We start from the raw sequence: 26,086 nt of genomic DNA on the forward strand, positions 1-26,086 counted from the left end.
TTGAGGTTCCGTGGCTGGGTGACTTTGGGCAAGTCCCCTTTCCTCTCTGAGCCACAGTGTCTGCATTTATAAAACCATCAGTGCTCTTCCCTCCCAAGCAGGCCTTGTCTTTTCCAAAAACTTCCCAGGACAGCCCCTAATAGCCATTCCCCCAGTTCCTGTGGAATGTGGTTTGTCTTCTAAGAGGTAAGTCACAAGCCACAAGCGACTAAGGGTTTTTTATTATTGGGCTGAGGCCCAAACATGAGACGACTGTTGTCCCTAATTAATGACACACAAGAAACAAAATTGCTCAACTTTACAATGAAACCACATCTCACACTGTGATTTTAATTCTTCAAATGTGGAAGGCATACGTCCTGGCCCCCTGGCAAGCTTACAGAGTTCATTCCTTGGCCATCACCCACTGTTTCACCTGAATTGGTTTAGAAAAGCCTTGGGCACTTTCCAGAAATTAAATCTACACCAGAGGATGGAAGATTGACCACCCCAAAATGTTCACAGAAATGTGGGCTCTCCTTTAGGGCTCTGCTCAGAGAAGCAAGACCTAGAGGGGCTTTGGGCAAGTACATTGCCCCCAAGATGATGACCAGATGACCACTGGTTCTTGTTTACATGTGTTAGGTTTCTTGTGTGTCTAATGCAGGGGTCACCAAACTTTCTGTAAGGGACCAAAAAGTAAGAATTTAGGATTTACAGCACAATGGTTTGTTACCACTATTGACTTTTGCCCTGTAGTGGGAAAAGGGCCACAGACAATATATAGACAAACTAGCATGGCAGCGTTCCAGTAATGCTTTATTTACAAAAGTAAAGCTTTGTCTATCCTTGGTTGAAAACATTGGAACCTCTGTCCATAATCATGGCCCACATTGACTTGTTCTGTGTTTTATATGTACCCATTTTGACTTCTTAGGGAACGAAGACCACCCCCCTCCACCTCCTCTTGGTTTCTGGCAAGCCTTCTGTCCTAGACACACTAGAAGATCTTTGATCAATCCTAAGTTGCATAGATGTTGTCCACATCCTTACGTGAACAAGTATACGTCTTTCTTAAATGCACCACTTTTTTCCTACCACTGTGTTGTCCTTTGTAGGAGCTCTTGTATAATCTGGTTTATTATAAAGAGGTAGGATAAATTGCTTATTGTTATAACTTGTTCAAATGCTGCCAGGGGAAAAAACCCATACCAGAGGTCCCGTGTTGCTCGAGAACCCTTCTGATCCATTCTTCCTCTTCTGTCTTCAGAAGTGACTCTGATTGCGTCATTACTTAAACATTCCCCATGCCTTCTGTCAGATAAGGCCAGACTCATAGCTTGACGTTTCACTGGCCCTTACCTCTTGGAAAGGCTTCTTGTTATTCCGCCCCTTCCGTGCCAGCCAGGCAGGACTCTCTTGCCTTCTGCCAGCATGCAGGGCTCACCTATACACCTCTGTGTCTGCATGTGTGTGTATCGCATCTTTATCCTTCTCATCCTCCCAATTCCAGCTCAGGTGTCCTGCCATTTGGACGCTTCCCACCCTCTCGCCTTCCCCTTCTCCCTGTACATACATCCATGCTTCTATGATAGGGAATGGTCACACCACGTCATGGCTGCTGGGCTCCTAGAGAGCTGCAGTGGGACCCCCACACCTTGCCCAGGGCCTGACCCCCAGCGTGGACCCAGGAATGTTTGTCAGATGAGTGACATCAGAGAGGCTAGTTTAGGGCCTGATGTGTTGCGCATCCCTGATAATTTCCAAATTTTCCGTAACTCCAACACAGAAAACCCAGAACCCTGTGTCCTCCAGAGCAGCCAGGACATTGCATCATAGGCATCTAGCAGACTCCAACAGGCCAAGTGGCCCAGGCCGCCGCCTGTTTGGCGTGGGGTGTGCATCTGGGAGGAGTAGCCTGTTCTCTCAGTGGCAGGTGGGAGTGATGAGAATAACACTCCAAGTAAAGAGCGCCCCTCCATGCAAAGCTTTAAGCTGGGGACTTTTATATGATCTACCAGTGCGACTTAGGGGTCCTTCAGCTCCTTTAGCATCATGCCCATTACATGGTGGGTGCTCAATACATATTTTATGGATAAATAAATGAATTAGATTAGAGGAGATTTTTTTTCTGGAAAGATTTGTTGTCACCAGATTGAAGGGCTGCAAATACCATATTAAGGAGGTAATTGAGCCTTCGCCCCATAGGCGGTCAGACTCAGGACAGGTTTGTACAGGGAGGGATGTCTGTGCAACGTGTGTCGCGCTCACCCCATTATTTGTCCTTTCCGGTGTGTCTGAGATGTCAGATAATGAGGTGTTGGGCGGCACAAAGCTTCCTTGTGCAGGAACGAGGCAGGGCCAGCCTTGAAGCCATTTGGCCTCCGGCCTCCTCCCTGTAATTTATGTGCAGTGGCAGGTTGGAGTGGGCTGCCAGGAAGAGCCAGGGCTTGCCTGCCTCTCTGGGTCACCACCTCAGCTTGCTGGCTCCAGCATAGAGCCTGTGGCCCTGATAGGAGGCCTGTCCCCAGGCTTTCTCTGCTGCTGGCGGGTCCTGGGAGTTTTAAAGGTGGCCAGCCCAGCTCTTCCCTGGACTTCACACAGTTGATGGTTTCCATAGTGGGGGGGAGAGAGAGCTACTGACCCTTGATTTCCCTCCCCGACTTGCTCCCACTTCAGCTCCCTGTCTGCAAGCTCTCCTGCGGCTCCTATCTAAAGACATCTGGCTCCATGGTGTGCCTCCAGAGATCACTGTTTCAGCAAGGATGAGACCCAGCTGCTGTCAGATGGGGAAATGCACAGCCAGGATGTCAGTCCCCCAAATCTAAGAATGTGGAGCAGTTACCCTGTTCAGAGGGGCTGTTTGGGGGAAGGTTGAGTTCTTTGTTCATTTACTAGGCAAGTCTCCTGGCAGGGACATGATAGAGAGAGCAGGACAGGGGCCCTGTGGGCGCAGTGCAGCAGACACAGGTCTTCCCCTGCAAGGCAGGACAGGGAGTGGGGGCTGCAGGGATGTCAGATGGATTGATTCTGGGAGAGACCTGGGCAGACTCCTTGGAGGAGGTGGCAGTGGGTTCTGGCCTGGCCTTGAAAAGAGGCTAGGGGAAGACTTTCCGACAGGCAGAGGGCACAGCTTGGCATGGAATTTGGTAAGGACGGTCTGGGAGGCTGGGGCTCAGGGTGGGAACAGGTGGGACTGTGGGCATTCTGGCAGAGGGGGCAGTTTAAATGGCTCCCAAGACCTAGCCAAGGACTTAGCTGCATGCTAATGGATATGAGGGGCCCCTAGACGGGTCTCTGTTTCTGTGGGGACCCCGGGAGTACTTGGGCCCAGCTCATGGTGGGCATTTGGCAGGTAGGATGGAAATTGATAAGAATTCATCTTCTAGGTCGGGTCAGGGTGCCCTGCAAGCCAGTTCTTGGCCAGGCTGGAGTTAGGCCCCTCCTGCTCTGGCTGCAGTGGCTGCTTTCTTGTCTCAGTCTCCCCAAGAGCTTGTCACAAGTGACTTCCTAGGGAAGCCCAGAGCGCGATGGAAATGCTTTTCCTCAGAGGCACATCCCTTCTTAAACGCTTAAAACTCCCAGCTGAAGAAAGAGGCAGGGGAGCACTGACCCCTTTGTGGGCACTTTACAGTTTGCCCCGAGCCCTCTCCTCAGTGTCCTCTGAGCTGCCCCAGGCAGTGGAGAGGGTGGGGATTTCTCCTTTTGGATGGAGACGTGAAATGCTCGAAGTCATCCCAAAGTTAGGGACCCCGAAGCCTCCGCAGTTCCAGCCCAGTATGTCACACACAACATTGCCCCTCAATAATTAAAGGGTGTGTGTGCAGTTTGGAGGTGAGGATAGCAATTAAGTGACAAGATGATGGGTGACTTCTGGCTTTCCTAACACATATTCCGAGCCTACTGCATGTCAGGCGCTGTGCTAGGCTCTTCTTTGCCTCATTGCAACAGCCCTTGAGTAGGTACTTGTTACTCCTGGTGAGGAGACCAGGGTGAAGAGGGTTTAAGTGACATATGCGATGACCTCGCGCGGGACAGACGTGACATCCGATCCCAGTCCCACCCTGGGACCTGCTTTGCGAAGCCAGACGTCGGCACGTTTCCCTTGTCTGCCCTGGTGCTCTGAGCGTGCTGTATAATTAGAACAGACTGCAGCTCCACCTAATGACTTCCTCATGAGATTAATATTCAGAAACTCAGGAGAGAATTAAAGAACAAGAAAGGAAATAGGTAGAGAATGAGGTTGATTCCACTAAGGCCCAAAGCACTATTTAAAAACTTAAGTTTGAAAGCTGATTTTGACCGGCTCCGTTTTGGCAACGGGAAGGCTCTCCGTAACTCTTTCCCTGCTTGTGCGCTGTGGATCCCCCACGGAAGGTAGTTGACATCATGTCCCTCCATAAGAGCACAACTCTGAACCAGTCACTTGACTCCTCAAAACCTCCCAGGCTTCCCAGTGCCTTTGGGAATAAATAACGCTGAGTTGCTCTAACCCAACATTCAAACCCCCACCCCACAACTCTGTGGCTCCCTTTCCTGCTGTGCCAGAGAGCATCCTTCTGGATTTTTACTCTGCACCCTGCCTGTGCTTGTTTCCGAGGCCCTTCTTTCCGCCACCCCGGCTGGCCTGGCAAGTTCTGTCTGACGCAGGCTCCCTTCCACTTCCCACCCGTGGGTCGTGCCTCTGGGCCTTGCTTGGGACTACCCAGCCCCTTTGTGCTGTAGTTGTGCAGTTTTACGTCTGGATCCTTTCCCTTTCCTGGCTGGGGGCGTCACTAGGGCATGTGCCTGGTTGTGGGAAGGCAGCCAGAGCAGAACCTTTATTATTGGACAAAGGTGAAATTCTGGAGAGGCCTGTTTCAGTGTGTATAGAAAGGACAAAGTCCTGGTGGTGATTGCACTTTCTGACCCTCTATCCCTCCCTGAAGAAACTAAGCTGTGGCTTTTTAGCCTGTAGGAGAGAGGACTCAGGTGACAACATATGACCTCAGATCTCTGCTGTCGTCCCACCAGATTCCAGGTCCTCTGGAAGTTAACTTCCCTGTCAGCATCCCTGGGGCAGTATCTTCTGCCCCTATTCTACCCCTGCCTTGGCCCTGGCTCTGACCCTCACCTTCCCAAACACATGTAACGCCTCTGCTCCAACACTTCGACTTTTCCTCTGTTTAGAGTAAAGCCGCAGTTTAGCACCTAGAGCCCTCAAACCACCCCCCACAAACTCCATTTCTGTGTTTTCTCTACACCTCCGCACAAACTTTGCAGCATCTGGGACTGCTCTCTGCCCCTCTCTCACCTTCAGGGTCTCCTGCCCCATGTGCCTTATTGCCGATACCCCCGCCCCACTCCCCCTGGGAGGCCTCCACCTCCTCCAGGAAGGCCTCCTGACTGCTCCAGCACTGCCCACCTGCCCCTTCTCACTGGTATGGAGCACTGTGGCTGGGGGCTGTGGGGAAGGCCCTTCAGCAGAGTGGTGGAGCTGTGAGCTGGTCCTGTGCCCTCTCAGCTGAGACCCCCTGCACCTCACACTGCAGTGTGAGGAGCCTCCTCCCTTCACAAACTCCGGCTGTAGGGATAACGGCCAACCTCTTGTGGTGGCTTTGCACACCTGGTCTCCTTTTCTCCTCCCCACAACCCTTAGTAGACCATGTCTGTCATCCATGAGGCAGCTGAGGCTTGCCCGGGGTCAGACGTGGTGCCCATAGGGACTGCAGTCTGGCCATGCCCCGTGTAGCGTGTAGTGTTGCACCCTTTCTGAACCTGGACGTTCAGCCGGCAGAGTTGTCATCCTGCAGACAGTGGCTGTGGGGAGAGCTGCTGGATGGGTTATGCATTCCTGAGAAGGAAGAATACCAAGGCTTGTCCTCTGCAAACAATCACACTGCAAGAATTAGGCAGCTATAAACACTTCTGCCTAGAGCACAGCTCTAGAATGTGGCCTCAGACCTCGAATCTCTGATTCTAGCTCAAAATAAAACTGGCCCAGGAATTTGTGGAGAGCAGGGCATGAGCTGCCAGACTCCTGTCAAGAGGCTGCCCTGTGGAATTCCTCCTCTTCTCCCCTCACTCTCCAGCCGCGAGTTACCTGGAGAGGCCTGTTGCTTGCTGAGTGTGCTGGGCCGCTGCCCTCCCTGGGGTGGGGGACAGGTGGCAGGCCCTGGTCAGGGGTGGCTGGGACTCATGGGAGCTGATTTCTCAGCCCTGTTTCTGGCTGACCCTCTAGTTACATTTAAGACCTGCAGTTGTGTGGCCAGGTTCAAGAGACTGTTCAGAAAGCTTGACTGGCATCCACAGGATGTAAGATTACAACGGACCACTATGACATCTTATGACCTCTGCTCTGTGAATGGGGGGAGTAGGCTGGCTGGAGAGCAGTGAAAGCCCAGAATCATGGAATCCATTCATTCACAAGCTCCTTCCCACACAATAGGATGGGAGTGCTTGGCCCCAGGGCCAGGGCCCCCTTTCTTTGGGTCTTGAGTCCTTGAAATCTCCATCAGCACAAGCAAGCTAATGACAGAGCAGTCCCTGTGCTGTGATGAAGTCTGGTGCTGGGTCTCTGTTGGGCTTTTAATTCTAAATGCAGTCTCTGGCAAAAGAGCCTATTTTGTCAGTTTTCTTCTGATTTAGATGTAATTACAAATCAGAAAAGTGGTAGGTTTGGGGGTTTTTTCCCCCTAAGATTCTTCTCGTCTGGTTTGGGGACAATATCAGAGGCTTAAAGGTTGACAGCAGTATTTGAGAGAGCACTTTATTTTAAGAATGCTTTTCATCTTTCTAACAACATAGTAACCATTTTTCAAGGGAAGAAAACTGTCTTTGGTGACCCTTTTCCTGTGTTGTATTGTCCTGGGCTGTCATTCCTACCAGCCCTGCCTTATAAACCTCAGGAGCTCAGAAACATGTTCTTCACAGCTGACAGTCTGTCTGAGAAAACTTCCATCGCCTCACTTCCTCGGGGCGGGGGCCAGCCATCCCGTTCCTGCCTTTGTTATCTCCTTGGCACACACTCCCTCTTAGGGGTTTCATCTGCCTTTCCCTCCCTGGGGGGCAGCCTCTGCCACTGTCATGCCCCAGTGCCCTGGTTCTTCTTGCCCCAGGGGCTCCTGGGTGCACAGGCAGCTCACAGGATGGCAGGGTATGTTTGGGGGACCAGAGTGGGCAGTGAGTGTCCCTGTGTCTGAGGGAGAGGCCTGGGTTCAGAAGGGGTCTGGGAATCAGGCAGACTGGCTGCCTTCCTTTGCTGTGTAACTATGAGCACATTTTTTTCATTGACTGAGCACCTTACCGTATGCCAGCCTCTGCATTAGTTCCAGGGACCAGAAAGGACATAGACCCTGCCCACGGCCCCAGTTTAGGAGATCGTAGTTTAGGAGATCGTAGACAGTGACACTTGGATGTGGGAATGTTTTATAAACTAAAGTGCGAAGAGTGTTGGTTTCTGGGGCTCCTCAGGCCCTCATTGTTGTAATAGGACAGGGGCCTGTCTTGTGATGCTTTTAAGTCTGGAGCTCACGTCAAGCTTGATGCCCATGCTCTTGTATGGCTACTGAGTTTTGATATGCCTGGAGCACTGGGCTAGGGTACATGTAGATGGAGGTATAGAGTGAGATGGGGGCTGAGTCCTAGTGTGCCTGGAGCACTGGGCTAGGGTATGTGTGGATGGAGGTATAGAGTGGGGGTGGGGGCTGAGTCCTGGTGTGCCTAGAACACTATTTGGGGGGCAGGAGCCAGACAGACAAACCCTGTAAAGTATGGGTAGGAGGAGATTCTGGGAGCTCTTGGGAGTTCTCCAAATGTACTTTGATCTGACTTTTTAAAACTCTTATTCAACTTGTCAGGAGTTATGAAACCGCTTTTAGTGAATGGGAAGAGAGCCAGACTTTTAAAAAGTCTTGTCAAGACTGTGACAGAATGTGAAATGTCACTTCTTACCCCCACTACCGGCCAGCCACCTCGTGTTGTGGCTATTTGTGAACCTGTGGCTGTCCCCCTAACTAGCCAGTGAACTCCTTCGAGACATAGTCAGTCATGTGTCATTCTGCTCTGTTCCAGAACCCAGCTTTGGACCTGCCCCAGAGGTGGCCCATTGGCGGTGCAGACAGCTGTGGTATTAAGAGGATGGAGGACTCACTCCTAACTGAAGTGAGAGGCTTGGAGAATGGTACAGGGTGGCCTGTTACTGTCTCCACTTTATAGATGAAAGAACTGAGGCCCAGAGAGGTTGAGCAGGGTTCCCAAGGTGACAGCCTAGGTTTGAGCCCAGACCTCAGTCCAGAGCTCCTGCGCTTGAGTACTATGCCTTGGAGACTAGGTGGAATTTGAACATGTAGTGATTAGAGAAGGGAGCAGCCCAGGAGGCGGAGGGGCTGGTGCCTGTATGTACAGGTGGCGAGTGCAGTGGAGGGGGTGATACTGCAAACAGGCACGTGGCCCTCTCAACCACAGGCCCAGGTGGAGGTGAGACGGGGAGTTTCCAGTGACATGAGGTACTACAGCAGGTGGTGCTTCACATAGACTGGCAGGAAAGAGTCCCACGAGGTGGCTCTTTCTCCAGCTTTCGTTCCTGAGCTCATTGTTATGTATGGTAAGGAGTGACAGGATTCTTCTCCAGGAAAACAGAGTTGTGTCAGCTTAGCAGGACTGAAAGCCAGGCTCTCCACAGGGAGGTACACAGAACTGGCTTTAACCCCAGCCCCCGTGCTGTGTGGTCTCACATCAGCCCCTCACTCTCTGGGTCTGTTTTGCCATGTATACAGGGGGGAGTTCCATAGTAGGATCACATTATTCCTTTGCGTATAATGTTAAGAGCTGAGTCTGGGGCTACACCTGAGTTGGAATCCTGGCTCTGCAACTTAACTCCTTTCATGGCCTTGGGCAAGTTACCCAACCACCTTGTGCCTCAGTTTTTTCATCTGTAGAATGGGGACTATGTAAGAATCGAATCTATGGGATTGTTGTGAGGATTAAAAGAACTGATCACAGGCCCTGGTGGTTGGTCATATTTATTGTATCATTATTTTTATTGCGCTGGTCCCATCCTTGCTTTCTTGAGCTCCTGATTGTTCCACCGGCTTGGTGGACAGAAGGGAGGGACTCAGAGGCTCTCTGGTCAGCACCACCAGCAGAACTCATTCAAGGCAAGGGATGCCTCGGTTTGCCCTGTCTGCCAGAGCTCATTTGCTCTGTGAGATCATCACTTCCAATGGCTGCCCAGCCTGAGCCAAGCTCTTGCAACATTCCCAAGGGCTCCTTGTTCTCTGGGGGTTCCTTGTGCCTGAGTCTTGCGTGGGCAGTGCTCTGGGCAGGTGGCACGTTTTGGCAGGTCTTGGTGGTATCATTGGTAAAGAGCTTCTTGTGGCTGTGCTTGTTAGGACTAAAAACATACAGTTTTTACAGTCCTCTTTTCTTCCTGCAGATGCTAACGAACTTTAAAAACTTGGTAAAAAATGTTGCTTCTCAGAAAAAGAGGCAGCTGTTTGGGGAATTCTGTTCCCCTATTAGTTATAGGTCATTGCAGTTTGGTGTGGGTAAAGGGCAATGTCCAGGGCATTAGAGTGGGTTGGGGTCAGTATGGCTGGGATTTCCCTGGGGTCTTCACCTCCCTGGGGCAGTAGGGCATGAGGAAGAAGGCCCTGTACCCCATGCTCTAGAAGAGGCATTTAGGCCCATCTGTCTGCCAGGGTGCAGGGAAGAGATCTTGAGTCCAGATTCCCTGCCTCTTGACTCATTGGGTTTGTGAAACCATGTGGGATTATAGTAGAATGTTTACATGTATCTGTTTCTGCTGGAGACCAGAGATTCTTGATCTTGCTTCATTGAATGCAAGATCCCTGGGGAGGTTTTAGACTACTCTGATCCTGTGCCCCACCTTGGACCACTTAAATCAGAATTTCTGGGGGTGGGGCTCAGGCTTTGGTGGCCAGTAAAAGCTCCCTAGGTGGTTCTAATGTTCAGCTGTGGTGAGAACCTTAGGGCTAGGCTAGGGGTAAACTGCAGCCCCTTGGGACAAATTTAGCTACTGTCTGATTTTGTAAATAATTATTTTTGAGTATGGCTGCTTTTACACTGCACACTTCACAGGTGAGTAGTTGCAGCAGAGACTATGTGACCTTGGGAGCCCAGCGGATTTACTGTTTGCTTCCTGCAGAAGAGATTCTCTGACTTCTCTCTAGACTATCTATCCACTTCTTGAGGCCAGACGTTGAACTGTGCTTGTTCTTCTGTCCCCAGGACCTGGCCCACCATGGGCATTGCTGAATTCCAGGACAGGGGTGGCTGGACATGACTTGTGTTTCTCCCATAGCGCCCAGCCTTTCAGTTGCTGTTGGGGAACGAGACCGAAACCCTCCCCCACTGGGCAGCCTGGGTCCCACCCAAAGCAACACCCATCTCCCCCATCTCATCTCTATAATGGTGGTGATGTCACCCCCCTGAGAGGACAGGGATATGTCTAGCCTTTTACCCTTATGTGCTTTGGGGAAACCAGCCAATTATACCACAGAGAAGCACCCTTTAGTCCCTGAAGCCAATGAGATTTGGGGGCTTCCTGTAAGAGAGAGGGCTGCACTTTTATGAGGCTGAACCAATACCTTTAACAATGGCTCCCCGGCTCCTAGTCCCATGCTGTGGATGTCATAAAAATCCCAGGAAGAGCATCTAGTTTCTGATGCAAAGTATCTTAGTCTGGGTCCACCTACTTACCAGGTGCCCAGCCACTTTCTACTTGGAGATCCCCTGTGACAGGAGCTTACTACTTCCCAAAATCCTATTCTATTTTGAACAGCTGTCTAATCAAACATTCTTCCTAAAATTGAGTTGAAATCTTCTCTATAACTTCTACTGATTGGTCCCCATTCTGTCCCCTGACCCCATCTGCATCCTGTCCCAAAACTTAGCCACTCATCTTGTACCCACTAGCCCCTGAATCTTCTCTAGAACATATTACTTTCTCCCTTCAATTATGTCCATGGGACATGGAGTTCAGATTTTTTTTTTAATCATCCTGGTGACAGGTCTTAATTCAATAAGTGCAGGACCCAAAGCTGAACAGGTTTCTCCAGTGGTCCTCTGGCAGAGTAAAAGGAGACGGGATTCCTGGTGATGGATCATAAAGTCATACCAGCTCAGCGTGGGGTCAGGTTGGCTTTGGGAAGCTGTGTTAGACCACAGGGGCACAGCATTGCTTTAATAAAAGTCCTAGGCAGCTAAGGCAAGAAAGAACCCCTGGGTTCCTGTCTATGCATGGCAAGTTATAACACTGTTTCTCCTTCCTGTCCATCTGCAGTTGGTTTTATGGGGCCTCAGTGGACTTCCCAAAGGGCTTGTGCCTTCCTGGCTTGCCACTGGGCTGAGAGACATACACTCAGCCCCCTCACCTGGCAGGTGGGAAATGTGGTCGTGAGAGAACTTCATGGGCTCTGAGTTTATGACATCACTGGGCTGGAATGAGGTTAATATTTTTAATGGCAATGGGTGAGCCCCATTATTATCTGAGCTCATTCATCAATGACAGAACCTGTTTTACCTGTTACATGCCCTCTATGTGGGGAGTTCATGATTGGGAATCCAATTTTCTTTTTAAATCCCAAGCCACCTCTCCCCTTCTTAAATCCAGGAGGCAGTGCTCGGGAGGGTGTCAAGATTTTACATCAGATTTTTCGAAGGTAGAAAAGGCTGTGTGGACAGCTTCAAGGGCCCTTCCTGTCTTACTCACTGAGCAGATCTGCCCAAGCCAGTCTGTGAGGCCCAAGAGGTTAGGCTTCATTATGGGCCCCAGGATGGGTCCACGTGTTCATTCCTGTTGCCCACGATCAGAGGATGGGCATGACAAAAATGTGGGGGAAGGGAGAATGTCACCTGACCACTCAGGTGGACCCTGTCCTTTCAAAATAGTCATCTTCAGGAGTATGTTCTTTTGGGATCTGTGGGTTGGAAGGGCCACTTCCCATCAACCAGTGGCCCAAATCACTGGTGTTATCTTCAAGAAGTGGATGTGATGGTGTGCTGTGCTCACTTTTATCTTAGATGAGCACTTGGGCACTCTCACCACCTCGGAGAGCTATGAGCCTGCGGTGATTTCAGGCTGACCGTGCTGACCCCAGGGGCAGCCACCTCTCCCCAGATCCTCCAATCCTCACTGCATTATAGATGCCTGGTTGTTTGATTCAACTAGGCTTATCCTAACCATTTGAGAAATGAACTAACTTTGCCATAAAATTCCTTTTTCCTGCCAGTACTAATGAGAAAAATCAGATTTTCTTTATTGTCATCTTTGTAAATAGCAAGTTAGGTAATGTGTTTTTCATGCTCACTGGGTGCTGGGCACCATGCAAAGATTTGCTCTTGTTAAGGAAGCAGATTTACCCTGCAGCTCTCATTCACTCTCTCCAGTGGTGAGGGGGTCCTCAGGGCTTCTTCATGGGGTGCCATGAGTAACTTCAAAGCAGTACTGGTTTTACTTCCCTCTAGTTTAAGAACAAGGGCTGTGCCACACTGTACCGTATCTGGTGGTAGTGGTGGTGGTGGGGGGAGACGCCCCTGGCAGGAAGGATAAGGCCGGTAGGAGTAGAGGGAGGAGAGAGCCAGAAACCAGGCCATGTGCAGGTTGCAGGTGGAAGTGCTGCTTCCCCAGGTGTGGCCGGGCAGGGTGCAGGTGTGTTGGAGTCACGGGCGGCTGAGGAAGGGAGACTTCCGGTGCCCAGCCTACTGCGGGAGTGTCAGGTGTGGCCCTTGCCCAGGGTTGGCACATCTGAGCCAAATTGGCAGAGCTCCCTCTTCTTCCTGTCACATCTCCCTTTGGAGATCTGCTGCTGCCAGGAAGGAGCCCAGGGTATCAGAAAGTCATGCCATGGCCGTGGGTGGCATAGAAGAGGCAGAGGTTGATGCCAGCCTGGGTTGAAACCTGTGCCATCTTTTTGGAAAGTTCCTAAATGTCTCTGAGCTTTGGTTTTCTCATCTGAAAATGAGGTGACTAGGAGGGTGAAATAAGGTGACATGTGCAGGCACACAGCTGCGAGCCTGGCACATAGTAGGTGCCCCTCTGCGGTACCTGTTATCAGCGTCATCCCTAAGCCTCCAGCCAGCTTGAATCATCCAGAACCCTCCAACTCTTGGAGGTCTGGTCTGAGATTCTCAGGTCCTGGCACTAGAGGACCCAAGTGTCTAGGACTGGGTCTCAACAGAGGAGAGGAAGCTGGATGGTGGGTCAGTATGTCCTGTGACAGCGGCCAGCAGCTTAGTAGCGAGGACCCTGCCTCACCCATGGCTTGATTTACTCAGCAGTGGATCAGAGTTTACTCTTTTTGAAAAGGCTAAGTCTGGGATTTAGCTCAGGGTACCTTTGCCTTCCTTTCAGGATGGAATGTTTCCGGTGCCAGGTGATTTATGGCCTTCTATTGGGAAGGGGACTTTACAACGTGCATTAATCACTGAGGGCCATTCTGGGTCTGACTCATGAAGCTGCTATTGGGTGCTGTGTTTGTGTCTTATAGAGTGGCCCCAGTGGTGATCTAGAATGTACCTTCAGTGTGGGAGGAATGCGAGGCAGGGAGGGGACAGGAAAAGCCAGCACCCTTCAGCTATAACTTGTATACCAGACCCTGAGTCCCAGAGTACGGCTTGGTTTTTAAAATACTGTTGGAAAGGTGGGAAATGTCTAATATTTCCCCCAAGAAACATGGTGATCTCCAGTGAAATGAGAAAAATGAAGTTGGGAAGTTAAATTTATTCCCTTTAAAGGGCTGTCCTTTATTCTCAGTTTCCTCATTATTGTTTATGATTATTCTTTCCTTTATAAAATGTGAGTGAAGACAGATGGTAGTTGGGTTTTGCTTAGTGTTAGTGACCCTCTGCCTTTACCTTTCTCTTTTTTGTATAAAATGAGATCCAGAATTCTGGCCCTGCGGACTCACTCTACCCTTCCCAATCTGCAGGTGGGGAGACTGAGGTACGACAGGGTGTGACTCAGCTGATGGTGCCCCACTGAAGGGGGAAGTGTTATAGATTGGGTCTCAAGCTCCCACAGAAACATCTGGGTGTGGGGGAGCCTTGATAATCAGCTACATAAATTGCAGGGCCCACCCTGTGTGAATAAGAATGTGGGGACCCTCATTAAAAAATTATTGAGCATTTCCAGGTGGTGACGGCAGGGCATTAAGCCAAGTGCAGAGTTCTTTGTGACGGCACAGGCCACATACCTATGAAGGTGGCCCTGGGAACCATAAGTGTCAAAGTCCCTGATGTTCTGGCATTTTAAAATGAGAATCTGTAATACTGAACCTGAGAAATGAAGTGTATTGGGTGGACTCCTGAATATCCCCCACTTAGGGCATTTCCTGTCCTAGCCACAGCCCTCTGTGAGGAAGCTTGAAAAGAAGCAATCGGGGAAAGTAGTAGAGGTGAGGCCTCTTGTAAGTCTGGAGGAAAGGCGGGCAGGCGACGTTTATCTGGGCTTGTTTTGGTGTCTCTTTGCTTTGGGGGCTCCACATCTCCAGAGAGGGAAGTTGTACGTTATCCAGGACCGGGGTGTCTGGGGGCCTCTGTTACAGGTGCTCTCTGACCGGGAGCAGCAGCTGGTATGGAAGAGATGGGCCAGAGAGATAGCATGGCCACAGCTGTCGGCCATGCCCTTGTTGGACTTCACTTGCTGGGCCTTTTGATTTAGGCTGACTGCAACCCTTCGCTCTTTCCCCATGGGCTGTGAGAAAGCTCATTCATCCAACCTCACGGCACACAGGAGAAGACAAATCGTGCTGCGTGCCCTGCTGAAGCACACAGCAGCGTGGTCATGCCTGCCTTTGTACACACGTGCACATGTGTGTTTAGGTATGGTGTACATGCTATGCAAATATGTACATATTTACTTACTTTATTTACCCAACACTTAAATGGTGCTTACCATGTGCTATGTGCACTGTTCTAAGCTTTTGGCAAATGTTAAGCCATTTAAATCTCACAGCAATCTCATGAGGCAGGCCTTAGTTTGATTCCCATTTCACAAATGAGGAAATGTCTTGTAAGTTGCTCAGGGTCATGCAGCCAGGAAATAGGCAACCCAGGAAGGGGCAAGTTCTTGAGTGAAAACTTGCTTGTCTGTCCTATGGTAATACGCATGAGTTGCCCTTTATTGGCAAGGACATCTGACTTCCCCCAGAGAAAAGTGGCCCTGCAGACCCTTTGTTGATTCATTCCCTCACTGACTCCTCAGCATTTACTTGGACCCCTTTATACCAGACTGGCGATGGGCAGAGCTGATTGGGCCACCCTGGTGTTGAAAGCTTTGGGCCTAGTAGGATTTTCAAACCACAGGCTGTGGTGGTCTAGATTAGTTGACGTATTTATAAGTTAGACATCTGGGTCGGATGCAGCAAGGGATCCAGGGCCGTGGAGGGAGGCTCCAGGAGTGGAGGAGGTTTCCTGACCGTGGGAAGCTCAGTGGTCTTGTGTCCACCAGAGCAGCCCTGTGGAATGGCATGTGATGGGGAGGGAGGGAGTGTGTGTCGGTGGGTGCTATATTTTACTTCTTTCCTTCAGTCCTTTTCCTGTGCATATAAACATGTGTTTGGTGTTACATTTTAGAACAGTAGAATCCTGTAACTATTCTTTAGAGACCTGATTTTGTCAATTACTGAGATGACAGGCATCCTTGACATTGCAAAGCTCTGTCCACAGCAACTACCTTGAATGTTAGAAAGTGCCGGGTATATGTGAAAAGCCGTGCTGGGGGCTCAGGGACTGCATCCTAGCCTAGATAATGGCACATGTGGAGTTCATGGAGGCTTGGTTGCTGGAAGACAAGAAGGCTGCATCATTTTAGAAAGCAAATCAGCATTTATTGAGCACCCACTATTAAGCAGAATATAATTGGAAGCCCTCACATCCAGGGCAGTAAATGTGGCCAGTGCTGCCTGCCCTCAATAAAAAGAAGGTGACTATGGGGAGCACAGCCATTTAGTGCTACTTGTGCCTTAAAGGTGCTTGGCCCACCTTCCAGCTCCCCTGTGGGAAATGTGCATGAATCATCCTAATGGGGCTTTTTCCGGAGAGAAAAGACCCTGCACTTAGCACAAATTCCTGCACCTCTGCTGCTGACAGCTGAGCTCTGTGCTGGCCCCATTAAATGTGCTGCACCAGCCCTAGCTGCCCTCCCCTTTAACCTCAGCTCTGCTCACAGAAAGCACACGCTGGAGAGAGAGGCTGCCCCTGGGGACTTCTGTTTGTTCCCAGCTCCTGGATGGGGCATAGGTGCATGGCTTCGAAAGGAACCATATTGCATAGAGAAGGCCTTTGGCCTGTAGGCTTTGCTGTTTCGCTTCACATACTTTTCATGTGAGCACACTGGACGTTATTCTGACTGTGCAGAGCCTATGTTATCGTGAGAAAGCCTCACGGGCATCCCTGAACCCTTCTTGGGAAGGGTGCAGTAGACCAACAGGCCGTGCCTATCAGGAATGGAAAAATGTCTCGAATTGAGCTGTCTAAAACCAGTTCTGGAAGCAGGTAGGCTATAAATACATAGGTCAACAAATGATTCAGGTTCTCTCATGGTTGGGATTTGATTGGAGTTCGGTTTTGACACCCCGCTAATAAGCATTCTGTCCTGTTACCCATCTACTTGGAAGTGTGATGGGAGATCTAATGTCTCGATGACCTCGGCAAGACCCTCCCTCTCTCTAGTCCACAGTTTTCCTCCCCAGAAGAGGAGGGAGTCTGTCAGGCCGGACAATGACAGTCACACCTGACACTGAGTGAGCCTTGTCACGTGCCAGCACGTGCTCAGGTAGGCCTCACCCTGTGGTGTTGGAGGTGAGGAAGCTGGGGACAATAGCCATGTCCTTCCTCCTGGCTGGTACGTTCCCCTTAGCCTTCTAACCCATAGCTCTGCAGGAGAAAGAGGAGAAAATCCTGCTCTTACTCTTCACCATTAGGACTGCTGCAAGAGCATTTTCTAGGCAGTGGCCCCAGTTCCTTAGAGGACTACCTGTACCCCCTGAGCAGGAAGCCTGTGAGAAGGGGCTGTCTGGGAAGGTGGGCCAAGGTTGAAGGGGTTTGCAGGGGAGCAGAGCCAAGTCATAGTGCAAGGGAGAACAAAGGCAGGCTGAGTTGGTGACCCCACATGGATCCAGCCTGGTCTGGGCCTACCTCCTGCAAAGAGCTGGCTGCAGTGATGGGTGGTGGTCCTTGTAAGAGGAGCTGGGGTCTCTTCCTGAGGGGTGGTTGTAGATATGCCCTGAAATTTTCAAGAGTGACTTTAAGAGAAAAATTAGATAGCTGTATAGGGTATTGCAGAAACAGTGTGGACCTGGGAGTTTGGAAACAAGGGTCCGGTTACCTATTTTTAGTACCTTGCTAAGTTTACCCCCAGGGCCTTCTGTCCCAAATGGAGTCATGGTTTTCAGACTGGATGGTGGCACTTTCTTCAGTGCACATTGGGATTTCACGTAAGATTTTCTTTGCACAGATTATACACACAGAAGAGTTTGAGACCCAGTGGACTGGACTGTCTCTCAGGGCCCTTTCGGAAGTGCCTGCAACCCCCTCCCTGGGTGTTTCTGCCCTCAGGAGGGATGCACTGAATTTTCTGTCTGTAGCCCTGGCTGAAAGTGGTGCTATGCAGGTGCTGAGCAAGCAGGGCCAGAGCAGAGCTGACATAGAGGCTGTAATTAGGAATGCATTTTTCCTAACAAGTTGGAGCCTGCAGGTGTCTAGGCAAGCAGCTGCGGCCTGCCGTGGGAGGGGCAGGACCGGAAAGACCAGTGGTGACCACTTTAAATCCCCCTCATGAGGCAAGTAACCAGCAGGGCTATAAAGGACCATTTACAACATAACACCTTAGGTCTGTGCAAAGAAATGGCAGGGGAGCTGTGGGGAGTCAGAGTTCAGCTCCACATAAGGAATTCTCCTTTAGTAGAGATGACTGCCCCAAAAGACTGCCTTGCCAAGTCATGAGCTCCCTGCCCCTGGAGCTTGGCAGGGGCCTTCATGCTTATAAAAGGGGGCTTAGAACTTATGAGGTGATTCTGCATGACTGATTGGACCTTAGAAGGACAAAAGGGAACGAGTCATGGTGGAAAAGTGCCCTCCCCACCCTCTGACTTGTAGGAGTTGCGGCTGAGTACGTGAATGAGGCTAATTAATATTCCCCAAATTAATTTCCTTACCATGTCAGAAATGATTTATTGGCACACATGTAAGGAAAGTTTGTCTGTGATGGTCAAGGCTAAGGATGGGGAGAGACGGGTGGGGGGCACTTTCTTGTGTGCCTGCCTGGGGCCGTAGCCTAGTTTTATGGACCCTGGGAGCTGTGGACACAGGGCATAGTAGAGAGGCAAATACTGCTGTCTCCAGCACAGACGGGGGTAACTTGAGGGTCCCAAGAGCCTCTCTACCAGATAGCCAGGTGACCCAGCCAGGATATGTGTCTTACCCAAAGCATGAAAAGGCAAAAAAGTATCATTCACAGATATTTTCATTTTTGTGATTGAGAAATACAATCACTGTTGTCTTGCTTAATTGCAGCCATTTTCCCTGATTATCACTGGGGCCATAGCTAGGGCTGTCTCGTCACATCTCTGTCTTGTCTTCCCCCCCCAAATTTTCACTTTTGTATGAGCAGAGGCCCTACCTTCAGGTGCTTTTGTACCTCACACACTTAAACCTCAGTTCCAGGCACCTGGGAAGTGCTGTGTGCTTTGTAACAAGGACATAGCCTTTTTTTTTTATAAATTACTAACACATCCCTGAATCATCTCATCATTTGTTCCTTATAACGTGTATGTGAAGCTTAGAAGGGAGACCACTCTGCCCAGTTTCACAGATGAACTGCCAGAGCTCAAAGAGGTAAAGCGGGTTGCCTGGAGTTTCCCAACAAGGTTACAGGTAGGTAGCAGAGCAAGTTCCAGAGCTCTGCTCACCTGGACTGTCCCTACTTGGTTTGGCTGTGTCCTTTCTGCAATGTCAGCTGCTTTTCTGTGTATTTGCTGCAGCCCCAGGTCAGCTGTGGGGCTCAGGAAGTGCTGCCTGCCTTGGCCATCCGTGGTGGTGGTTCTGCAAACAGCCACTCTCCTCAGCAGTCCTTAAAGCCAAGGTTCTGCTGTGAGGTGGCTCAGATCTCTATTCCTAGGTTGAATCCGGTATCTGCACTGTGTCTGTGCTAAGAAAATATGGACAGTGGCATATTTAGCTGACCTTCCACCTGAAACCTGTCTCGGAGCCTCTATTTGAACACCCTAAGTGGCAAGAGCTCCCTGTGCCGGGCAGGATGTCCCTTTCTTGGTTGTCAGATGTCCTTCCTGAATCACCCAGCTTGCCTTTGTGAAGCTTCTGTGTCCCCACAGTGGAATATCTCTTCACTGTCTCTTCCCTGAGCAGCCTCCTGGTTATTTGAAGCCCTCTTCATACTCCCAAAGCCCTGTTTCTTTAATACCATGTCTTTGTCGTCATGGCAACAGAGCCTCCATCCTATGGGCATGAGGACTTTGAGGGCCTGTGTCACGATGGGTCCCAGAGGACAACCAGGACTCTAGGCCAGTCCAGCCCTCCATTGAGGCACTCTGGCTGCTGGTGCCCCTGAACCATGTTTGCTCACCCGCAAGGAGTCCTCTGACCCCCAGAGTGGGAGAGAGGGCCAGGGTTGCTGAGTTCAAGCTGGCGAGCTGAGATAAAGAGCCCCAGGCCATCGTTCTTCCACAGTGCCCCTGCACAGCCAAATGGCAGGCCTGTCACACACAACACTGTGTTTTCAGCCAGGTGAATAATGAATGTTGAATTATGATGGAGTCAGCACCTTGTAGGCCTGCACCCACCTCCTTGCAGAGGGAGTGTGTCTGTCTCCACTGTTAGCAGTGGCTGTAAGGCAGGGGGGGGCTTGGTCTTCACTGGGGGTTCATGACCTTCCTCTGAGGTGCTCAACACCATATACATAAAAGTGATGGAGTAGTACCAACTTTATTAGTTATCAGATTCCCAAAGAGATTCATGGCTCCCGTGCTGTTAAGAAAACGAATGTATAGTCTTAATGGTGAATCAATAAAGAAATGGTCTCACTGGGACCATTGAGAACATTCTCAAGTGCGTTTGTGTGCAGTTTGCTTTGAAGTAGAACAGAAAGAAGTCTGACAAGAATTCAGGGCTTTGTGGGGTGCAGCCCCCCACACTTTCAGGGAGAGAAGAGCAGTACAGGGACTTCTTGCCTAACAAGCCCGTGGCCGAGCAGGGCAGCTTGGCTCTGACCATTCCCACAGATGGCAGGGCATGTGGAGGTGACCGTGGGGCAGCAGGGACAGTGTGGGCCAGCCACTTCTGGAAGATGGCACTGCTCCACCTCTCTTGTGCCACCTTTATAGCAGGTTTGAGCAGAGTCCAGAGGCAGGGGAGAGCTCAGCAGGTACTCCTTGTGCCCTTCTGCAGCGGCTCCTCTTGGCGGTGCCCGCAGCTGGGTGATCTTTCTGGAGCGTTTGTTTGGAGCGAAGTGGACTTGGTCTCAGCGGCTGTGGTTTAGGACAGAGAGGCTTCCAGGTCCTCAGGGCCAGGACTCCTGTTGGGCACGTACTTGGAGGTGGTAGGGGCTGAGCAGGGGTACCCCTCTCCACCTGCCCAGGCCAAGGTACTCAATCTGGAGCCATCCTGCAGAGTTGCACAGAGGGTGCCATTACCTCTGTGTCTTAGGTTCTGGAGTTGGACCAGGGCATGTTGGGTCATGCCTTGACCCGCTGACCTTCAGGGAAGAAAGCAAGAGAGCTGTTAACACAGACTTCTTGCTTCACTTTCATGAGCAGGGCTGAAATTATCTGGGGAAAGTGAAATTCCTTGAGTAATATCTGGAGGCTTGCCTTTTGACTGGTGGCTGGCCCTAGCTGATGGTTTCCCAAATTTTGCTTATTAAGAATCATATGGGTTGGCTTAGTGCCTGTGGCTCAAATGGCTAAGGTGCCTGCCACATACACCTGAGCTGGCAGGTTCGAATCCAGCCCGGGCCCGCCAAACAACAATGATGGCTGCAACCAAAAAATAGCCGGGCGTTATGGTGGGTGCCTGCAGTCCCAGCTACTTGGGAGGCGGAGGCAGGAGAATCACTTGAGCCCAGGAGTTGGAGGTTGCTGTGAATTGTGATGCCATGGCACTCTACCCAGGGTGACAGTTTGAGGCTCTGTCTCAAAAAAAAAAAAAAAAGAAAGAAAAAGAAAAAAGAATCATCTGGGTTGATTATTAAATATACAGAATATTGGAGCTAGGAATCTGTTTTCTTAACAAGTTTTCTGGGCCATTCCTATCTTCAAGGCAAGTTTGAGAAACTTTCTACTATACCCAAAACAGCCTGTGGACAAGGAATTGTTCTAAACAGGTTTCCTTTTGCATATAGCGTATGAATAGGTTCTCCTTGTTTGAAAGCGTTTTAATGTTACAGGTAAATAAGTCTCTTTGACTCCCCCTAACCATCCCAATCCCTCTGTCCCCCCAGAATATCCTAGAAGAGGGGTCTGCACATCTACCCTAGGCTGATGACCTAGGGAGGGTCTCATCATTTTGTGTGAAAGCAGGAAAGGGACTTAGCTGGGGTGTATCGTCCCTTCCAGGAGGTCAAGCATCCTAATAGCCTGTCTTTCTGCTTCAGTCAGCTCTTTAGTGGAGTGGTAGGACCAGTGGCTCTCTACCCTGTGTGGCTGCTGGGGTCTCTGCCAGTCTGAGACCAAAATCAAAGGAAAGCTTCCTGTGTGCCCAGGTAGCTTTGCTTGCAGAAGTTTCACCTGGCTGGCTTCCTTGTGGTTGAATTGTTAGATATGTAGGATTTGTCTACTACCTGGGGCTTTTGTTTTTCTTTAAGACAGAGTCTCACTCTGTCACCCTGGGTAAAGTACTGAGGCATCATAGCTCACAGCAACTTCAAACTCTTGGGCTCAGGCGATCCTTTTGCCATAGCCTCCTAAGTAGCTGGGACTCCAGGTGCCCATCACAACACCCAGCTAATTTTTCTATATTTAGTAAAGACAGGGGCTGGTCTTGAATTCCTGAGCTCAATCAATACACCGGCCTCAGCTTCCCAGAGTGCTAGTAACTGCGGCATTTTAAAGCAAAGCTAAAGCAATCCCACTGGGAATCCAAGCCCACATCTGGGGACAACTCATTCCCTTCCTTTTAAGTTAGAAGAGCAGCAACCTTCACACAAACCGCCTGCCTGGCCATCTTGACTTACACTGAGCCTTGGGCAGCTTGAACAGTGGTCACACTGCGCAATCTCGATGGCTGAGGCCCGTGGTATTTCATGTGGTGCTCTGGTCAACTGCCTGCTAAATTCTCCTAACACCTGGTTAAATTTTTATTCCCAAAACTAGGACATGATTTTGCGTAAGGTTAGACAGTTAAATGTAGAGCTTGCTGAGTTTCGGGTTGCTCAAACCTCAAATTCCCTTCCCTCAACCAACCTCACTTTGAAATTTGAAAGCAAATTGATTAAATAGTACATTTGAGGAGCTTTCTCTGATTAGCTTCTTAAACTAACAGAATGCTAAACTTTTTTCTTTTAAACGGAAGGATTTTCAACTGTCAGCAGGTATAAATGGAACCATATGTCAGCAGAGACCAGGGGCTTTTCCTGGTTTTAGGATTTGTAAATTCTTACTGAAACGGAAGTAAGCAGTGTAGGCAGCTGGGGGCCTGTGACAGCCTGAGCTCAGATCTCATTTTAATTAGAAAATATGGATAGCTCCTGCTGAATCTCAGGCCTCCAGAGCTCCCATCCTAGGGTGAACAAAGATTTAATTTATATCCTTAGAGCCTCTGTGTCCGCAAATTACAGGGTTCTTCCAAGAAGAGCTGGAATGCTGATTTCTGGATTACTATGGAGACTGCAGCTCAACTTCCACCTCTCCCAGCCCTCTGTGCCCCCCAGCGAATCCCCAAACCTGATGTTTTTCTCAGGGAAATATTTGTTGCCTTCCTCATCGCAGAATTTATGGAAGATGTTCATATTGAAAAGAGACAGCAAGGAAGTCTGGGACGGGAAGAATGAGATTAGATGTCATACATAGCAACTACATTGTTTTTCTTCATTTGGATGCCTGGTCCCTTGAACTCTAAACATAGAACCTTGCACCTGACCAGCGTCTGAACTGTTCTGTTTGACAGTGGTTCATGTGTGCAATTTTTGCTTTAATGTATTCTACAAATGGTATCGTAGAAAATCAAACAAGAGACCTTGCTCTTTCCCTGGCCTGGTGTCACCTCTTTCTTTCCCTGGCCTGGTGTCATTTGAGCTCCCTGAGTCTCAAGAAAGGATGCCATTACAATGTCAGTCTCTGGAGATGGGTCCCACTGGGACGCAGACCCTGACCCACAGCCTCGGGGTAATGGCAGCAGGCACACAGATGCTCCGAAGCTGGACACTCCAGGCTCAGGTCTTTCACAGATAAGCTGCTCTGGTTTGAAGAGCAGTGGTGGCCCAGTGCTGTACCTCCCATTGGGCCGCAGCCATGTGCAGGACAACAGAGCTGCACCCGCTGCCCTCCACAGGCGTCGCAGGCAGCTGGCGGTCATTGCTCACCCTGCCACGAAGCCTGTCATTCACAAGGCAGACAAAGAGTATTTTCCCTTCCCCAAAGGTTTGCAGGCCCCTTAAATGCCTTGCATTCCAGGAGCTGGGAGGGAGTCAGGAGGCTCCTGTGGTTTCTAATTAAACCCACAATTTAAATGACAATTCATGTTACCCAATGGATTGAGAGAAATGCTTACCTATCCCCCTCCCAGGTTGGGGACTGAGTCTTTGACCTTTGCCAGATGCTTGACCAAAGTGGGCTGGGGGAAGTTGCCTGGTGACTTTGTAGGGTATGTGGTAGGGGCATAGGTCTGGGGGGGTGGTTCTCGTCTTTTCCCTCTGGTAAGTGTGTCCCTTATACAGGTTAGGAAGTAAGAGATGGGAGGAACCATTGCCTTGTTTGCTCATAGCCTCCAACTGAGAATTTTTTACCCTTCTCCCTGGAAAATGTGGAACTTTGTCTCTAAGATGGTAGAATCCCAGATGTTCTCATAGGATTTCCCCACTCCCGAGCCCCACCCACCCCCAAGTGACTCAGTCTTCATTGGTTGTGGAACTTTCCTCGAGGAGGAGGTGGGGCAGGCTCTGGAATTACTGATGAGTGAGGAGACCTGGAGGTGCAGGAGCCGGTGGAGTCCTTGCCCTCTCTGGGCCTCAGTCTCCCGAGGTGTTGGACAAAGTTGCTTCCAAAGCCCTTTCTGGCCCTAGCAGTCTGTCTGTCCCTGAGCTACTTTTGTGTTCTCATTTGGCCTATCTGGGGCCACAGGCATCCTCGTAGCACGTTGATCTCACCAAATTGTTTTCTGATTACCCAAGGGGTGGTTGTGTTCCAGGTTTGGGGAAATAGAACTCAGAGCTAATTGTCTCTAGACAAACTGTGCCTCGGCCAGCACAGGGGCACGTCAGCATTTCTAGGCTTTCTGCAATCGTGTTTTCCACTTCCCTCCACTTCATCCCATGAATTAAGCAAGCCGCATTCCGGAAAGATGCCCTCCGGGTTCCTGCCTCTGTGCTTAGAGTGTGTTGCGTCCAGCCAGGTCCCCTCTGTTCTCCCCTCTCTGCCTGGAGCTGCCAGGTTGCTTGCAGGGCCTCAGACCCACCCTCATGCTGCAGCCTTGCCAGTATGTGAGTCCCCTTCTTTGGCTCCCTGAGGGCAACTGTCTCCACCCCTGGTTCCTGGCTCCCTTCCTCCTCCTCCTCCTCAGTGCTCACCCTGCTGAGGCTTTGCTCAAAGCCTTGATGTGAAACAAAAAAGCCACAGGTGGTCTCACCTACCCTGCCATCTTCCTCCCTGCAGGTGACCATAGCTGATGACTATTCAGACCCCTTTGATGCCAAGAATGACCTCAAGAACAAAGGAGGAAAGGGGGAGAGTGCTGGCTACATGGAGCCCTATGAGGCCCAGAGGATCATGGCAGGTAAGCAGAGCTGCAGACAGGGGCTCCCAATGCAGCAGCAGGGTGAGTGGTCCCCAGCCAGTCTCAGCAGGGGATGGCTGGTGCTTTGTGCTTTCTGGGTGCTGTTCAGGGGCAGGGCCATATTAAATCTTCCTTATTGTTTATCCTTCCTTCCTCCCTCCCTCCCTCCCTCCCTCCCTCCCTTCCTTCCTTCCCTGTTTGAACCCGCCACCTGCAGCATATGGGGCCCATGCACTACTCCTTTGAGCCACAGACGCCACCCCTACCTGCCTATATTTCACCCATGCTAGAAATGCACGGGAGGGCCCAAGTGATACTCTAGATACAAGGTGCCACATTCAAGGTAGAGGCCAAGAAGTAAATGGGGAGAAGAGGAGAGAAAAGTACTATTAAAAAAATTTCTGACTGGAAAAGATAAGAGCATTTGCAGCATAAAACTTGGAGCTTCCTAGCAGCTAGGGCAAAAAGGTAAGCAGGCTAGGTCACTTCGATTTCATTGTAGAAGGAGGCAGATCAGTAAAATTATCCCTGGCCACATATCCAGAGATCTTTGTTACGGGTGGGAAGCAGGTTTATAGGAAATGAGGAGACTGTCCAAACCCTATGGCTGTTACCTATTGGCCTGTAATGGTAAAACCTTGTCAAAGCACTTGTGGGAGGCCCAGGAGAATGTGGTCAGGTATGCAGCACCATGGGTGCCTGTTTTAGCCAGAATAATAAGGAATGAACAGTCATCAGACACCAGCCATCTTGAACAGACGTGGGCAGGGTGGTGGGAAGGTCACAGGCAGAAGAGAAGCCCCTTGTGTGTGCTCTCTTGGCTGGAGATTATGGTTCAGAGACAGACAAGCAGCTGTGCGGTTGGCTCCTGCGACCCGTCCAGGTGGGAGCGCAGTAGGGGCACATTGCACAGCGGGTGCCGGCGTGTGGCTAGGAGCAGATTTTGAGGCCTGTGGAATCGGTGCCTATGTATCTGGGGATTTGGAAAATAGATTTCTCTTTCTGAGGCCCTCACATTATTTGTTTTTTTGGTGTTTATGTCTTTGAATACTTTCTTTTAATTCCTTTGAATTAGGAGGGAAGAAGAGGAAGTGGCCTTTACTGAGCACATGGGCCTGTGCTGAGCCTTAGTTTACGGGGCTGCAGACACTGTGTGGGTCAC

At 50.3% G+C, this 26,086-nt stretch overlaps 1 protein-coding gene across 2 annotated transcripts in view; it reads left to right on the top strand.

The window, feature by feature from the left end:
- SHB (SH2 domain containing adaptor protein B) overlaps positions 1 to 26,086 on the top strand; it is a 139,608-nt gene that overhangs the window by 20,714 nt on the left and 92,808 nt on the right. For both annotated transcript variants that reach the window (XM_053568369.1, XM_053568359.1), the window contains exon 2: positions 24,804 to 24,924. In XM_053568369.1, the coding sequence (XP_053424344.1) occupies positions 24,804 to 24,924 (121 nt within the window). The remainder of the gene's footprint in view (positions 1 to 24,803; positions 24,925 to 26,086) is intronic.

The sequence above is a fragment of the Nycticebus coucang genome, chromosome 2 (assembly GCF_027406575.1).
Source record: "Nycticebus coucang isolate mNycCou1 chromosome 2, mNycCou1.pri, whole genome shotgun sequence".
Classification (NCBI taxonomy): Eukaryota; Metazoa; Chordata; class Mammalia; order Primates; family Lorisidae; genus Nycticebus; species Nycticebus coucang.